General features: G+C 47.0%; 2 protein-coding genes across 4 annotated transcripts in view; both read left to right on the top strand.

Annotated features, from left to right (window-relative positions):
- The window catches only part of PSMD14 (proteasome 26S subunit, non-ATPase 14), a 95,554-nt gene extending 93,880 nt beyond the window's left edge, over positions 1-1,674 (top strand). For all 3 annotated transcript variants that reach the window (XM_037044593.1, XM_037044592.1, XM_037044591.1), the window contains one exon: positions 1,259-1,674. In XM_037044593.1, coding sequence (XP_036900488.1) covers positions 1,259-1,357 — 99 coding nt within the window. In that variant the 3' untranslated portion in view covers positions 1,358-1,674. The remainder of the gene's footprint in view (positions 1-1,258) is intronic.
- A 5,033-nt stretch (positions 1,675-6,707) lies between these two features.
- On the top strand, positions 6,708-14,277 carry TBR1 (T-box brain transcription factor 1). Its single transcript, XM_037044746.1, has 6 exons — positions 6,708-7,399; positions 7,964-8,118; positions 8,469-8,590; positions 9,164-9,322; positions 10,344-10,405; positions 13,419-14,277. The coding sequence occupies exons 1-6, from the start codon at positions 6,708-6,710 to the stop codon at positions 14,275-14,277; spliced, it is 2,049 nt and encodes a 682-aa protein (XP_036900641.1).
- The last annotated feature ends 246 nt before the right edge of the window (positions 14,278-14,523 follow it).

The following is a 14,523-nucleotide window of genomic DNA, read 5'->3' as shown; positions in this document are numbered from 1 at the left end:
TTACCATTTCACTATAAAACCAGTTATTCCAATAGAGCAGTAGGGGCAAAAGTCTGGCTTAAAAATATCAGAATTGGTGGATTATCACAATCTTACTATACTCTGAATATTATAATTTAAAAACAAGAACCTTCCAAAATCAAAATGAAATACAGTTCATCTTATTCTCTCACACGGTGGGATCTAGTCACCCCTGTTGTCTTCACCCACTACTTACTTTCATCCAGTGTGTAATCGTAGGTCACCAACTTGGAGCCTTGCACTGTAAAATTCAGTAACTATTTTTTCAGTAAATGACTCTTTGAAGCTATAGTTTCTTGGTGTGTAGGTTTTATATAACAATTAGCAGTAAATAACAGCAAAATTAAAATTAAAATTAAACTGACAATGTATAATTGGCAATGTATAATAAACATCAGAATCATTTTAAAAATATAGTACTTCACTGGTTTGGCCTATTCACAGCAAAAGCAAAACTGTCTATAATGAAATTTTGACCAATAATCGTTTACTGCTTCAAGTTATTCTTAGTCTCTTTCACCTAAAACATCCTAGGTCTTATTTCTGAAATAAAGGAAATTTATCATAGTCTAGTTACTCAGAATTATTTGTAGCATGTTGTACCTCTGGTTGTTTAAAGAAATCAAGTGTAATGAATTGTAGCTTAGAAGAGAACAGGCAGGAAATAATTCCAGTGATGAACATTTGTTTAAAGTTAGGAGCCTTGGGTATTTTAGCAATACTCATAAGAAAATATGCTTTAATTGAAAGTTTTTTATTGTGTGCAATATATATCCTTTATTTCAAAGCTTTCAGATTTAGGTGAAATACTTCTTTTGGCTCAGCATTAAGCTTAAATATAAATGACTTTGATTTAATTTGTTATGACAATGTAATCTTAAGCCTTTTTGTTTAACTCAGACATTTCAAATACAGATTTTATCAGGTTCAACCTAAAGGATTACACCTATATACATTTCTCTGATACTGTTTTTTTTTGGGGGGGGGGTACAGAGTCTAAATGTACTCTGTATAAATCAATACTTCATTATGTAATCTATCAGTTAAATTTTGAGCACATTTAGAAATCCTAAAAATGTAACAGTATGTTAGGAAAGTTAAATTATAAAATATATATTAATTTTGGTTTGGCTTTCTTGACTAATTTCATCAGCTACTGAAAGAAAATCTAAGTAATTTGTCTCCCAGTAATATGGTTCTTTTTTTCTTTCCTTTTCCTTATTTTTTTTTCTTTTAGGACCCCAAACGTCATTTGGAGGAACATGTGGATGTACTTATGACTTCAAATATCGTCCAGTGTTTAGCAGCCATGTTGGATACTGTCGTCTTTAAATAAAGCAACACAGAAAGCTTTTAGAGATACTTTCCGTGTATATTACTCTGTTGTTCCTAATGCTCCAAATCAAGGGACCTCTGAAGGTGTGTTTGGTTAAACGTAAGACATCTGGCATCATTTACAGCACTGTAACACCTTCGGTCTCAGTTGTGCAATTACTTCTGTTTCTTTAGTCAGGGTCTTTGCAGATTCCAAAGTTGTATAAGAATACATCAAAGTGGACAAATTTTGTTAAGATCCCATTTAATATTTGAAGAAATCAGTAACACAAATATATTTTGATTGTTGCTTACAAAATAAAATACATTTACAATCTATGTCTCCTGAGGTCTTCTTGGCACTGGGTGGAATCGACAGAATAACATTTGACGGTGCTTTAGAAATCTCACACTAAGGTGTGTTTCCCCTTGCATTTTAAGATTTCATAACACATACAACATCAGTGTGATAACTTCACCAATGTAAAATGATTGTCATTAATGAGTGGCTACCTCATTAGTGGGTAACAGAAAAAAATGCTGACATATTTCATTTAAAGTATTTGTCACAAGTTAATACTGTATATGCAATATAGCTTGTTAACATATGTTCAGGATTTCAGAAGAGTGCATTTAAGAAGAAGGGACAATTTTGATGTAGATGTTATCATTTTTTAAGAGCACAGTCTACCAATAACCTTGAGATTTTGTGAGAATTGCCTGCTGCAAACTTCCCTAAACTTCCAGCTAAAACAGCCGTAGAAGGTATACTGTGCTGTAGAACGTCTTCAAAGCAAAATGAGAAAAGTTAGCCATATGTGAGTTGAATATAATGAGCACATAAGGAATAATTTTGTGACTTTTATCTTTTCTCAAAGTAACTTAGAAACCCGGTAAAGACAAAAATGTGACTAATGGTGGCTTTTGTAAATAACCTCATCCCACAACTTGCTTTGAACTTGATGTACAGAAGTTCATCCCCATTAACATTCACTCATGGTGCAGCACCATACTGGATGCGCCAAGGGGTGCTGGCAAAACATAGGGAAACAAAGAATTTGTTTACTGATTTTAGAAAGGGAGAAACAATGCTTTCTATGCATTTATGCACTTGCTGGTTGATTCTTGTATGTGCCCAGACCAAGGATTGAACCACAACCTTGGAACCTCAGGAGGACACTCCAACCAAGTGAGCTACCCTGCCAAGGGCTGGAGACAGAGACTTAATTCTTATCTACACTCTTTGTGAGAATATGGCCAGAAGTGTTTCTGAGGCTTCATTAAAGGAGAGGGTTTTCCTTGGGACTTAGAATTTAGACTTGGCCTCTACTAGAGATGGTATGAAGAAGCGGTAGACCAAAATCCTGTCCTATTTGGGCAATTTTGGGTTTTTGTTACTCACCTAATAAGCTAGGAGAAACAAAGTGGCAATGGGTTAAATTTCTGCTGTGTTTCACCATCTCTTTTTTCTTTTTGATGTAATAAGAGGTATTCTGAGCATTTCTTGCTTTTCCTGAGGTTTTGTCTTTTAAGTATAGTGATAGCATATTTTATGCAGGACATATGATATGCATTTAATTGTTGGGATTACAACTAGTCATTTACAATTAGAATATAAGTGAAAGGTTTCCTTTTGCCTAATTTAAACTGTGGACTATTGCGTGGGGGTGGGGTACATGATTTTTCCCTTTAAGTAAACAAGGTTATTTTCACAGATATTGTTCATTAGAGCTAGTCGGATTTTTTTTGGGGGGGGTCCAATATGCCCTCAAAAGAAGGCCTCAATAACGCAAGGGCTATTCTCAACATTCTGTTTGGAAGTACTTTGTTGTTGTTGTTATGTTTTGTTTTGTTTTTTTTCACTTTAGATGCCTGAAACTGTCTCCTGAGTGAGTACGGTGACTGAGAAGGCTCAAACAGTTCTTGTCTTTCTTTGTGCTCTTACGTGATCACCTCATACTCCTGGACTCCTCACAGCCACACACAACTTTCTCTCACTTGGTTTATGTTGGGGACATTCTCATTTCAAAACCACAACAGAATCCCTCCTACTATCAAAAATCTATATTTTCTGTATAGATTTGGAGTCTGTCAGAATTAGGATGCCCAAAGAACCTCATTGAATATACCTTTGTGTCAGAATGTATTGCTGTTTTAGCAGCAGCCTGATGGCTGAGGCCCAGTTAGGCATTGCAGCGACTTACTGAAACACAGGCTCAATGAGCCGCTTTAGCTGTGTGTGTTTGTGTGCGCATCTTTACTCAAGTACTACACAGCATCAAAGCGGCACTAGAACGGAAAGTTTTGCTTGCCTCTGGTAGAGATGTCCCTGCTTTTCTCTTAACCGAGTGTGGGGACATGAAAGTTCCAGCCTATTTAGTGTGATTTGCCTAGAGTAGGGACACCTGGGTCTTCTGGAACCTTACTATATATACAGAATTCAGGCCTCACTCCAGCCATGAATCAAAATAATCCTGGCATGGTTCACACGCACTTAAGAGAAGCCCTACTCTGCATAAATATGGTTCAGGAGCAGGTGTTCTGGTCCTGGGGCAAGCCTTAGTTTTCCTTGAGGGTGTAAAAATTAAAGGCACAGCCTGTGAGTCACTGGATTTAGTACTGATAAAGTGCACATTTATCTCCTACTCCAATTCCTGAAAAACTGAGGGACCTGCACTCGAACTTTTTTCTATATTTCAACATTTCATTTTAGCCATCGCCATTTAAAAAAAAAAGTCAATTCAGGATGCTAGGTAGGAATGACAACGCCTCAAAAAGCCCAGGGGGAGTCTCACGTTTTTGCTACACATTTAAGGCTCTGTGTCCCACTGAGGAAGGAGGGGGTAACTTTGGAAGTCATGGAGAGGGGACATGCAGGGACAAAGAATTTAGTGATCAAAGAAAGGGGGGAAAAGTAGCCCAAATAAAGCAAAAACTTTTCATGAGAAAGGGCAATGGAAGGTAAAGGGCAGGGAAAGAAAACTGTCAAATAATGTCATAGCCAACAGCCCCCAATCCCACGGGAAGCCTCAACAGCTAAGGCTCTGCTTGGTTTATGAAGCTTCCAGGCAAGGAGCTGAGATTTGCTTCCAAATGGAAAAATGGGTCTGGCTGTATTTTTCTCCCAGCAAACCGTCTCTGCTTGAATGTGGGACATCTGGTCATCAACCTGTCCAGCCCAGGGCCGCCCGCTCCGGGCACTGCTCGCGGCGCCCAGCTCCCTGCTGGAAGCCGCAGCTGGTGCCTTCTGCAGCCTAGGTGGCCAGCCCGCCTCAGGGGCGCAGCCTGAGCTCTGCTCAGGCCGCAGGGCCCAGCGAGGCCCGGACCTAAAACCGGGCTCGCCTAGGCGTCGGTCGGGTCTGGCTAAACTCGGTCTGACCGTGCCCAGGCCCCACCCAAAGACCCAGCCGCCGCTCGCACTCAGGCAGCAGCTTGGGCTCGGGGAGGACAAACAAGCTCTCGAAGGCGCAGACCACACCGGGTGGAGGCACCCGACTGTGCCTCCCGAAGAGTGTGTGCCCCCAGGTCTGCGCCACTCGCCGCTCGCCCGTGCGTCCTCAGTCTCCCGGGCGGCCGCTCCCTCTGAGCATCCCTAGGGCCCCAGGGCCCTGGAGAGCTTTCTGTCTCAGGCCGCTCCGGGACCTTAGATAATGAGCCAGGGCAGGACAGCTGGTGGTCCGGGGCCGAGCGCCGGGGGCGGCCTCGCCCGCCGCTAGCCAGCCCCAGCAGTGCCCTGCACGGAGCCGTCCGCCTGTCCGCCAGCCCCTCCACACTCCGCGCGGCTCCGCATCCCGGGAAACCCTCAGGAGGGCAGGTACGCGGGTGCCGCGCCAGCGACAGCCGCTTTGGGCGCCTCGGGTCTCTGCTGCTCTGGACCCTCGGGTCCAGGTGGGGGCTGGCTCTGCGCAGAGCTAGCACTGGGAGATTCTTCCTACACCCGGGGGTCGCCTTTGGCCTCATGCTTTTATTTGTGCCAGCATCCTTTTAAATTGCTGTTTTTCTCTATTTCTCCTCAATTTTTTCCGCATTTTAAAATTTCTGGCATGGATTCTTTTCCTCTCCTCCAGATTATATAAACATTGCGCGGGCGCGCGCGCGCGCGCACACACACCCCAGTCTTCAGTAACGATCGCTGCGTTGATAACACTTCCACTCTGTCTCCCCAGATCAGCGCTTCTAGCGAACCAATTTGCACGAGGACTCTGTCCTCTCTTTTTCTGGCGAGGCTTTTGAACCCGTCGCCAAGCCAGTAACTCAGAGAGAAGTGCAGTGAGATGCGAGGGACGCAGGGCGTCTGTCCCCAGTAGATGCTCTTCAGATAATATGCAACGGAGCTCACTGATAAAATATTTAGTTAAGACCTCGTAAACATCACGGAAAATACATCAAGGCCCTTCAGCCCGACAGCGTATGATTATTTCAAAACTTAAAAAGAAGATCATAAGACTGTCATTGTTTCTGTGCTCACTCAAGAAACCGAACCTTCCTGAGGTGGGTGGATGGGTGGCTGAGTTGCTGCTTTTCGCCCCCACTTCTCTCTCTTCCCGCCCACTTTCAACGCCGGGGTTCTCGGGAGCAGTGTTTTGTTTGTTTGTTTGTTTGTTTGTTTATCAGGCGAATGTACGTAAAAGGGGTGTACTGGGGTGGGGGTCGGGGAGGACACGCAGGACGCGCTCACAAAGGACTGGCTCAGGTGTCGTGTGCTTCTGGATTAGCTGGAAAAGACAGACTGTGGAACTTTTACAGGGCGAGAAGAGGCCACCGGCTCGAGCTTTGTATACTTTGCACTTGAAATTGTTACATTCAACAGAATATTTGGCTCATTCAGATCCGAAGTCTCCTAGCATCTTCGAATTCCCTCCTCCGCCGCCCCTCAGCTCCAAAGAAGGGGGGGGGTAGGAAAATGTTTAGTAAATTGCACATCTTTGAATCTTCCTAAAGCAGTGGTCACAAAGCTTAAAGGTGACACAACAGTGCTCACGTAAGACCAACACACATTCCCCACCCCCCAAGCCAAGAATAAAATCAGCCCCTTCCATTTGCCACGATCGTCGCGACCAGGAGCCAGGTGATTATCCTAATTAATGTCTATCTAATTAAATTACTGTCAGCAGTTAACCAATGGCAGGAGCCGTTTCATCGGCTGCACAAGCAGCAAGATCAAAAGTGAGCGAGCCTTTTCTGATTGCTGCATAGTGTCAATTGGCCAATCTCTTCTCCCAGGGAAAAAAAAAAAGTAAATCAAACCTTTGAGAAGCATTTGCTGGATGAAGTGCTTTCTGCCTAGTGAGGGGGTCTGTGGATTTCTAGTTTATGATAAATAGGACTTTAAAAACCAGGGACAGGAGGGCGAGTGTTCAGGTTCCAGAGCTATGCAGCTGGAGCACTGCCTTTCTCCTTCCATCATGCTCTCCAAGAAATTTCTCAATGTGAGCAGCAGCTACCCGCATTCAGGCGGATCTGAGCTTGTCCTGCACGATCATCCCATTATCTCGACGACTGACAACCTGGAGAGAAGTTCACCTTTGAAAAAAATTGCCAGGGGGATGACGAATCAGTCAGATACAGACAATTTTCCTGACTCCAAGGACTCACCAGGGGACGTCCAGAGAAGTAAACTCTCTCCTGTCTTGGAGGGGGTCTCTGAGCTTCGTCACAGTTTCGATGGCTCTGCTGCAGATCGCTACCTCCTCTCTCAGTCTAGCCAGCCACAGTCTGCGGCCACTGCTCCCAGTGCCATGTTCCCGTACCCCGGCCAGCACGGACCCGCGCACCCCGCCTTCTCCATCGGCAGCCCCAGCCGCTACATGGCCCACCACCCAGTCATCACCAACGGAGCCTACAACAGCCTCCTGTCTAACTCCTCACCGCAGGGCTACCCCGCGGCCGGCTACCCCTACCCACAGCAGTACAGCCACTCCTACCAAGGAGCTCCGTTCTACCAGTTCTCTTCCACACAGCCCGGGCTCGTGCCCGGCAAAGCGCAGGTGTACCTGTGCAACAGGCCCCTTTGGCTGAAATTTCACCGGCACCAAACGGAGATGATCATCACCAAACAAGGAAGGTAATGCTACATTCTCGGCGGTCGCTGCTCCAGGCGCGGCTCAGGGGCAAGTTGTGATCGCCGCAGCAGCGACGATTGGGGGTCGGGATAGGAGTGGAAGGCGCTCCGGTGCTCCCTAGAGTTGCAGGGTTTTGGAAAAAGGGGAAGTGAGAGGTAGAACCACAGTGGATCATGATGTTGGGGGTGGGGTGGGGTGAGCCTTCTCTAGAAAGGTGGACGGAGCGGCAGTCAGTGGCCGGAGAAAGGCGAGAGACAGAAAGAGGGAGAGCCCGGGCCAGCTGCCGCTAGATGGGAGGGACGCCCGGATGCACGACAGGTGGGAATGCGGGTCGCCAACCTTGCTCTTCACCTGGGCAGTGATACCTGCCGACTCCCCGCGCCAGCTCGCCGACTGTGGCCGCACTTCTTTTCCTCCCCTCCACCCCTTTTCTAACCCTGCTAACAATCGCTCCCAACGCTGGGAGAACAAGTTTTGCTTTGCTATCTGGCGCCGCGCTTCTTACATTTAATCTTTAACATTTATGTTTTTCCCCCTTGTTTTCTCCCCCCCCTTCATTTAAATAGGCGCATGTTTCCTTTTTTAAGTTTTAACATTTCTGGTCTCGATCCCACGGCTCATTACAATATTTTTGTGGATGTGATTTTGGCGGATCCCAATCACTGGAGGTTTCAAGGAGGCAAATGGGTTCCTTGCGGCAAAGCGGACACCAATGTGCAAGGCAAGTCCTTCCAATTAACACGTTTTCCTGACACTTATTTAGGTGAGAGTGATTAATTAAAGCCTTTGTGGACTGGCTCGAGCGACTTTTAAAACGATCGCCCAGTGACTCTTAAAAGCAAACGAGGGGGATAGGGGGAAAGACAGACTGAGCGGTGAGAAGGGGGGGGATTATGCAAAAAGCCGTTTTAATCACTCCCAGTTAATAGGAAGAAAAAGCGGCCTAAAAAGCCCTGGCTAACGGGCCTCACAGTGGAATAAGGGGGGTGTGCGCGCGTGTGTCCTGCACAGGGAGGAGTGGGGACTAGGCAGTGCCTGGGACATATGTAAACCACGTATTTCTTTCTCTAGGAAATCGGGTCTATATGCATCCGGATTCCCCCAATACGGGGGCTCACTGGATGCGCCAAGAAATCTCTTTTGGAAAATTAAAACTTACAAACAACAAAGGAGCTTCAAACAACAATGGGCAGGTCAGTGGCTCAAGCGCGCTCGCTTGCTCGCTCGCTCTCTCTCTCTCTGTCTCACCCTCCCCCCCCACCCCCTTCCTTCGCTCCGCAGCATTCAGTTCATTAGTTTAAATCAGCATGAAAAAACTGGATACCTGGCTTCATTAAAAATACTTTTAAAATTCTATTCCCACCCTCAAAAATTATATGAATGACCTATAAAGTTGTTCTCGCTCCCTGCCCAATTCCTATTTCACGGCCTAACCAAGTACAAACACTAGGTAGATTTCGAGAAGGAAACCCACAGGATCTGCAGGTTGTGAAAATCTTTGTTCCTCGCTAAAGGACGACTAGGAGAAGGGCCCTGAGGATCGGGCGGTCGGGTTCTGTTCTCCGAAGGTGCTAGGGCGATCCCTGCTCCCAGAGGAGCGCGGGCTGACTTACCCCAGCTAGCGGGTCACGAGCCGGGCCAGCCCCGCGGTCGTGCTGCCCCCGGGCTAGCTCCTCGCGGCTCCGCGCGGCCCTCGGCGCACAGCCCCGCGCACACCGACCGCGTTAACGCGCCATCCGGCGCTTCTCTTTTTCTCCGCGGGACAGATGGTGGTTTTACAGTCCTTGCACAAGTACCAGCCCCGCCTGCACGTGGTGGAAGTGAACGAGGACGGCACAGAGGACACCAGCCAGCCCGGCCGCGTGCAGACATTCACTTTCCCCGAAACTCAGTTCATCGCCGTCACCGCCTACCAGAACACCGATGTAAGGAGTCCTGGCTGGGGGCTGGGCGCGCGGCGGGCCGCACCCGCTTCCCCCGGCACCCGCTTCCCCCGGCACGGGCGGGTGTCCCCTTGTCATTCGGGCTCGAGCAGTAACAGCAGCAACAGCTGGCTCTGCGGAGCCTTTTAGATGAAGGGGTACGGGCCTGCTGCGCACCTTCCCTAAGCATCTATCCAGCCCGTGGAGAAACGTTTCCTCTACGTCTCCGTGGCGGGTCATCCAGGCTATCTTAGAGGTGCTCAAGGTTTCTAGGGCCTCTTCACTTTGCAATTTTCAATTTAGTTGTCAAACTGGAACAGATTTAAATCTGCCTTATTTTTTTAAAGCGCTCTTCCAGAAAACAAGTAGATACCCTCCGGCCTTTTATTCTTCTATTCTTGGCAATCTGTGGCATTAAAAAAGTCTCAGAAATCAACATCATTTGGGGGCGATCAAAACAATGCACTAATTCATATATGTAAAAACTACAATAAATTGTATTACGGTGGGCTATGGAATGAGTTTTCCAGCTCTTGAACCTCTTCAGCATTATCAAGTTTGCAAAAAGAGAACAAATTTTGAGAGCAACTTCTATGTTTTCAAGTTGTGGCTCAGAAGCAACCAACTTTTAAAAATATGGTGAAACATTTGAAATAGGCGACTTTGGTGTTAATTCAAATACCTCTTAGAGACTTTTGTCTGAGTACATGCATTTTGTGTAACAAGCATTTTTAAAATGTGCATTTGAACCAATTTAGAACACATAGGAGAGCTAATGGAAAGCAATGGTTTAGTTTTAGTCATCGTTAATTTAAAGATGTTTCTCATTACTTTCATGATAACTTTTTTTTCTTTCTCTCTTTCCATCCATTCCCTCAACTTTTTCAGTAGGGAAGCCTTACTATGTAATGAAACCATAGGCCGAAGTCCCAATAAAAAATGGCAGATGATGTATTCTCAAACACCCAATCCTCCTTCCTGTGTGGAAGGTGAGATCATAGTAATCTTTTTTTCTTTTTCCCAGATTACACAACTGAAAATAGACCACAACCCCTTTGCAAAAGGATTTCGGGATAATTATGACACGTAAGTAATTTTGTATCTTCTTTCTCAAGTAGTTGTGGAATGGAGCTTTAGGTCAAAGGTGATTGTTATGTACCAGGCTTTCAGAAGCTGGAATGTGTGAAGACAAGGTTGTTTCCTTCTACCTTTTGTCAGCTCCCTTTCTCTCTGGTGACCTTGTGGCGTAGCACTTCAGTAGTTTTGGTCAAAGGTTTCCTCCACCTATTTTTAGCTATCTTATGAATTACAGAGTTGTTGGCAGGCCTCTGAGGCTGGCTGGCTGGCAGGGGAAGCTGCCCTGGTTCCTGGGTGCGGGAGTTGTATGTAGCGCTGCAGATGCTCAGCTCAGATTGTCTGTGTCTGAAACCTCCTGATTCTGCCTGAAAGTGCATGTGGCTCTGGCAGTTGTTACAGTCTCCTTGGCATATGTGACTTTTATTTACCCATTTCTAAGTTTTGTGTAATAGCTTTTGCTGTGCAAGTTTACTGTGGACTGAATAAAAATGTGCACCCAACATAGGCAAATTCATGAGCAGAGCCACTACAATAGTCATTTCAGGCTTTGGGGAAGGACCTGGGTACTGTTGCTGTGTATTATTTATAAGCTTTAAGAGAATAATATTTCCTCTTAACATGTTTTAATTAAAAGCGTTGGTTCCATTTTCTCCGAGCCTCCAGTGCTCCCTTTCTTCTCTGTCAACACGCTGTCCTCTGGGGGCAACAGCAGGTGTAAACAGTGCTTTCTGTGCTCGTTGTAGCGTTCTTGCTCAGAGTCCTGGTGCAGTGCCTAAGAGTTCAGATAGTGTTATATAGCAAAATCTATATCTGGATTGTGGGGATCCTCACACTTTTTTCTGACTATAAAAGGGAAGGGTTCAAAATTTTTTATTTCACAGCTTGCATTAAGTGCCTGGGAGAGAGCTACAAAGTTGAAAATGTCTTTGACTAGAAGTAGATTAAATTTATAGAGAGAGACAGTGGCTGCTTCTATACCAGCATCGCCTCCTATATTTTCACAACAAACTGAAAAAGAGAGTCATTGATATTAATCCCTATAACCATCGTGCGCATCCCTTAGAAGTAAGGAAGCAAACCTCACTAGGGACTCCCTAGAATAAAAACGTGGCTGCTCTGGTTCTCCCAGTCTGAGAGGGCGGACCCGGCACAGTGGAAAGTGTGTAGCTCAGGAGACCAGAGATATTGGTCTCTGCTAGGGGGTCTGGTAGATTTTGAGCTTTTAATTCTGCTGTGAACATCTGTTCCAAAGCATTTTATTTTGCACAAATCAATTTGGTAATCCCAAGTGGATTGGGACCTGGATAGGCATCTAAACTGTATCTTTTGCAGACTGTTTTCTTTCTTTGTAAAGTATTGTGGTAATAAACAGAGAAGATATTTGCCCCTTGCTGGTTATGTTCCCTTTCTGCCTTCCTCTACTTCTGTTACTTGAAACTGGAATTACATTTCAGGAGAGAAATCTTGTGCAGTAAGCAAAATGGATCTGAGCAGCCACAGCGTAACCCTCACCTGCCTCTCCCCTGGCTGGCTTCTGTTGGAAAAGCCACTTCCCTTTGGTTGTTAAATCATATTTTTCATTAAAAACTTTTTTATCTATATGAATGGATACTTTAGCGTTTTAGGGGTTAGGAAAAAGTAGAATGGTTTATAACACTCCCGTTCCACTGTTAGGGTTATTTGGGCATGGCTAACTTCTGGAGAAACAGCAATAAGAGTTCAGGGGACTAGCAGGTTGCTTGGCCACTCACCAGGGAATCTCCTCCCCAAAGACTTAAGGTCTGACAAGAATGAGGGTTCTTTCAAAACAGTCTGCTGATTAAACCATTTATGTGTGAGCTAAATAGAAAGAGAGGCATGTGGGTATGTGTATGAGAAAACTCTTCTACCAATCTTGATACAATGTCTGGATCCCTTTCTATTCTAATGGAATTTTCTAGGCCCAGGGCCTGCAGGAAATCTTTATTTTATCTAAGGTAATTCCCAGTAACACAATTACTGTCTGGACAATTACTGATAGGGCAAGTTTTTAAACTTCCCTTTGCCTCAGTTTCTTCATCTGTAAAGTGGAATAACAATGGTACCTAAGGATTGTGATGGTTAAATACATCACTGTTTGTGTAGTCCTAGACGACAGTGCCTGGCACAGGGTCAAGTTGTATGCAGTTAGCTATTATTAGTGGAAAACTGCTTGACGAAAGTTTATAACTACTGTAACAGTTTGCCTCAAAGTTTTGTGGTTTTTTTCTTTTTCTTTTGTTTTGTTTTGTTTCTTCTTCTACTCTTTTGTCCAATAAAGAAATCAAAAGGTAGAGAAGGTCAGAGTAAGGAATGCCTTTTTTTTGTAAAAGAATTGTATTGACTGTTGACTTTGTTTCCAAGTTGTCATCCTTGTTTGCATTGGTAGAGATAGAGGTTAAAGAACCACACTTGGGAAACCAGACAATATGGTGGAGCTTTTCAGCAGCCATCCTCCGGTTTCAGAAGGCTGAACCTCCAGTTCTTTTTCTTTTTCTTTTCTTTTTTTTTAAATCACGACCTGGATGGCCTGCGGGTGTGTCAAAAGAAAGAAAGTTGTCTTAAAAGGGTGGAGGAGTCGGTACCTTGTTTGGAAATGTGGCTCAGGAACTCCCACCACTGAGGGAAAGCCCACTGGACAAATAACACCTTACTCCCTGCTTTGATCTGTCCTGCCGTCTGCATATACTGAAGATGTGAGATGGGAACCCGCTGCTGTGCTCCTCTCTCCGTCCTCTATACACTTGGCGAGTGGGAACAGGGGGCGAGGGAAGCCTTTAAAAGATTGTATCATTTTTAGGTTCCTGAATAAACAAATTGGTCCCTTTTTAATTACGATTTCGGGGAGGATGCAGGTCTGTGACCTTTCGTCTATCTCCATCCTGGAGGACAAGTTACAAATACCAAGTGCGGTTGTGGGTGAAAAGTGGTGGTCTTTCCTTCCGTCCCCCGAAGGGACCTCTGCGCCATCCCTCGGTTCTCTCTTTCTCTCCTTCCCTCGCAGGATCTACACGGGTTGCGACATGGACCGCCTGACCCCCTCACCCAACGACTCCCCGCGCTCGCAGATCGTGCCCGGAGCTCGCTACGCTATGGCCGGCTCTTTCCTACAGGACCAGTTCGTAAGCAACTACGCCAAGGCCCGCTTCCACCCCGGAGCGGGCGCGGGCCCGGGACCAGGCACGGACCGCAGCGTGCCGCACACCAACGGGCTGCTGTCGCCCCAGCAGGCCGAGGACCCAGGCGCGCCGTCGCCGCAGCGCTGGTTTGTGACGCCGGCCAACAACCGTCTGGACTTCGCCGCGTCGGCCTACGACACAGCCACGGACTTCGCGGGAAACGCGGCCACGCTGCTGTCCTACGCCGCGGCGGGTGTGAAGGCGCTGCCCCTGCAGGCGGCCAGCTGCACCGGCCGCCCGCTCGGCTACTACGCCGACCCGTCGGGCTGGGGCGCGCGCAGCCCCCCGCAGTACTGCGGCGCCAAGTCGGGCTCCGTGCTGCCCTGCTGGCCCAACAGCGCCGCGGCCGCCGCGCGAATGGCCGGCGCCAACCCCTACTTGGGCGAGGAGGCGGAGGGCCTGGCCGCAGAGCGCTCGCCACTGCCCCCGGGCGCGGCCGAGGACGCCAAGCCCAAGGACCTGTCCGACTCCAGCTGGATCGAGACGCCCTCCTCCATCAAGTCCATCGACTCGAGCGACTCGGGGATTTACGAGCAGGCCAAGCGAAGGCGGATCTCGCCTGCCGACACGCCCGTGTCCGAGAGCTCGTCGCCGCTCAAGAGCGAGGTTCTGGCCCAACGGGACTGCGAGAAGAACTGCGCCAAGGACCTAGGCGGCTACTACGGCTTCTACTCGCACAGCTAGGCCGGCCCTGCCCGGCCAGCCCCGCGCCTCGCCGCGGCCCGGACCCCGCCAGCCCGTCACAGCTCTTCCTAGCTCCTCTTCCCAGACCCTTCCTTGCGCCCCCGCCCCCCATTTTATTTGACCCTCGATTACCGTCTGCAGCGAATAAGTACAGGTCTCCAAGTGTGATTTTAACCTTTTTTTTTGCACTGCAGTTAGCTCACCGACCTCCAACTTGGCTGTAAACCATTTGGTTTTCCTACCTAC

The sequence above is a fragment of the Sturnira hondurensis genome, unplaced genomic scaffold, assembly GCF_014824575.4.
Source record: "Sturnira hondurensis isolate 20B ecotype Veracruz unplaced genomic scaffold, ASM1482457v3 Scaffold0004136, whole genome shotgun sequence".
In the NCBI taxonomy this organism is placed as follows: Eukaryota; Metazoa; Chordata; class Mammalia; order Chiroptera; family Phyllostomidae; genus Sturnira; species Sturnira hondurensis.
This window is presented reverse-complemented; position numbering and strand designations above follow the sequence as displayed.

Coding starts and splice junctions, on each gene's coding strand:
- TBR1 (XM_037044746.1), top strand. CDS start 6,708: ATGCAGCTGGAGCACTGCCTTTCTCCTTCCATCATGCTCTCCAAGAAA. Junction 7,400..7,963: donor ATCATCACCAAACAAGGAAG/GTAATGCTACAT, acceptor TCATTTAAATAG/GCGCATGTTTCCTTTTTTAA. Junction 10,406..13,418: donor TTTCGGGATAATTATGACAC/GTAAGTAATTTT, acceptor CTTCCCTCGCAG/GATCTACACGGGTTGCGACA.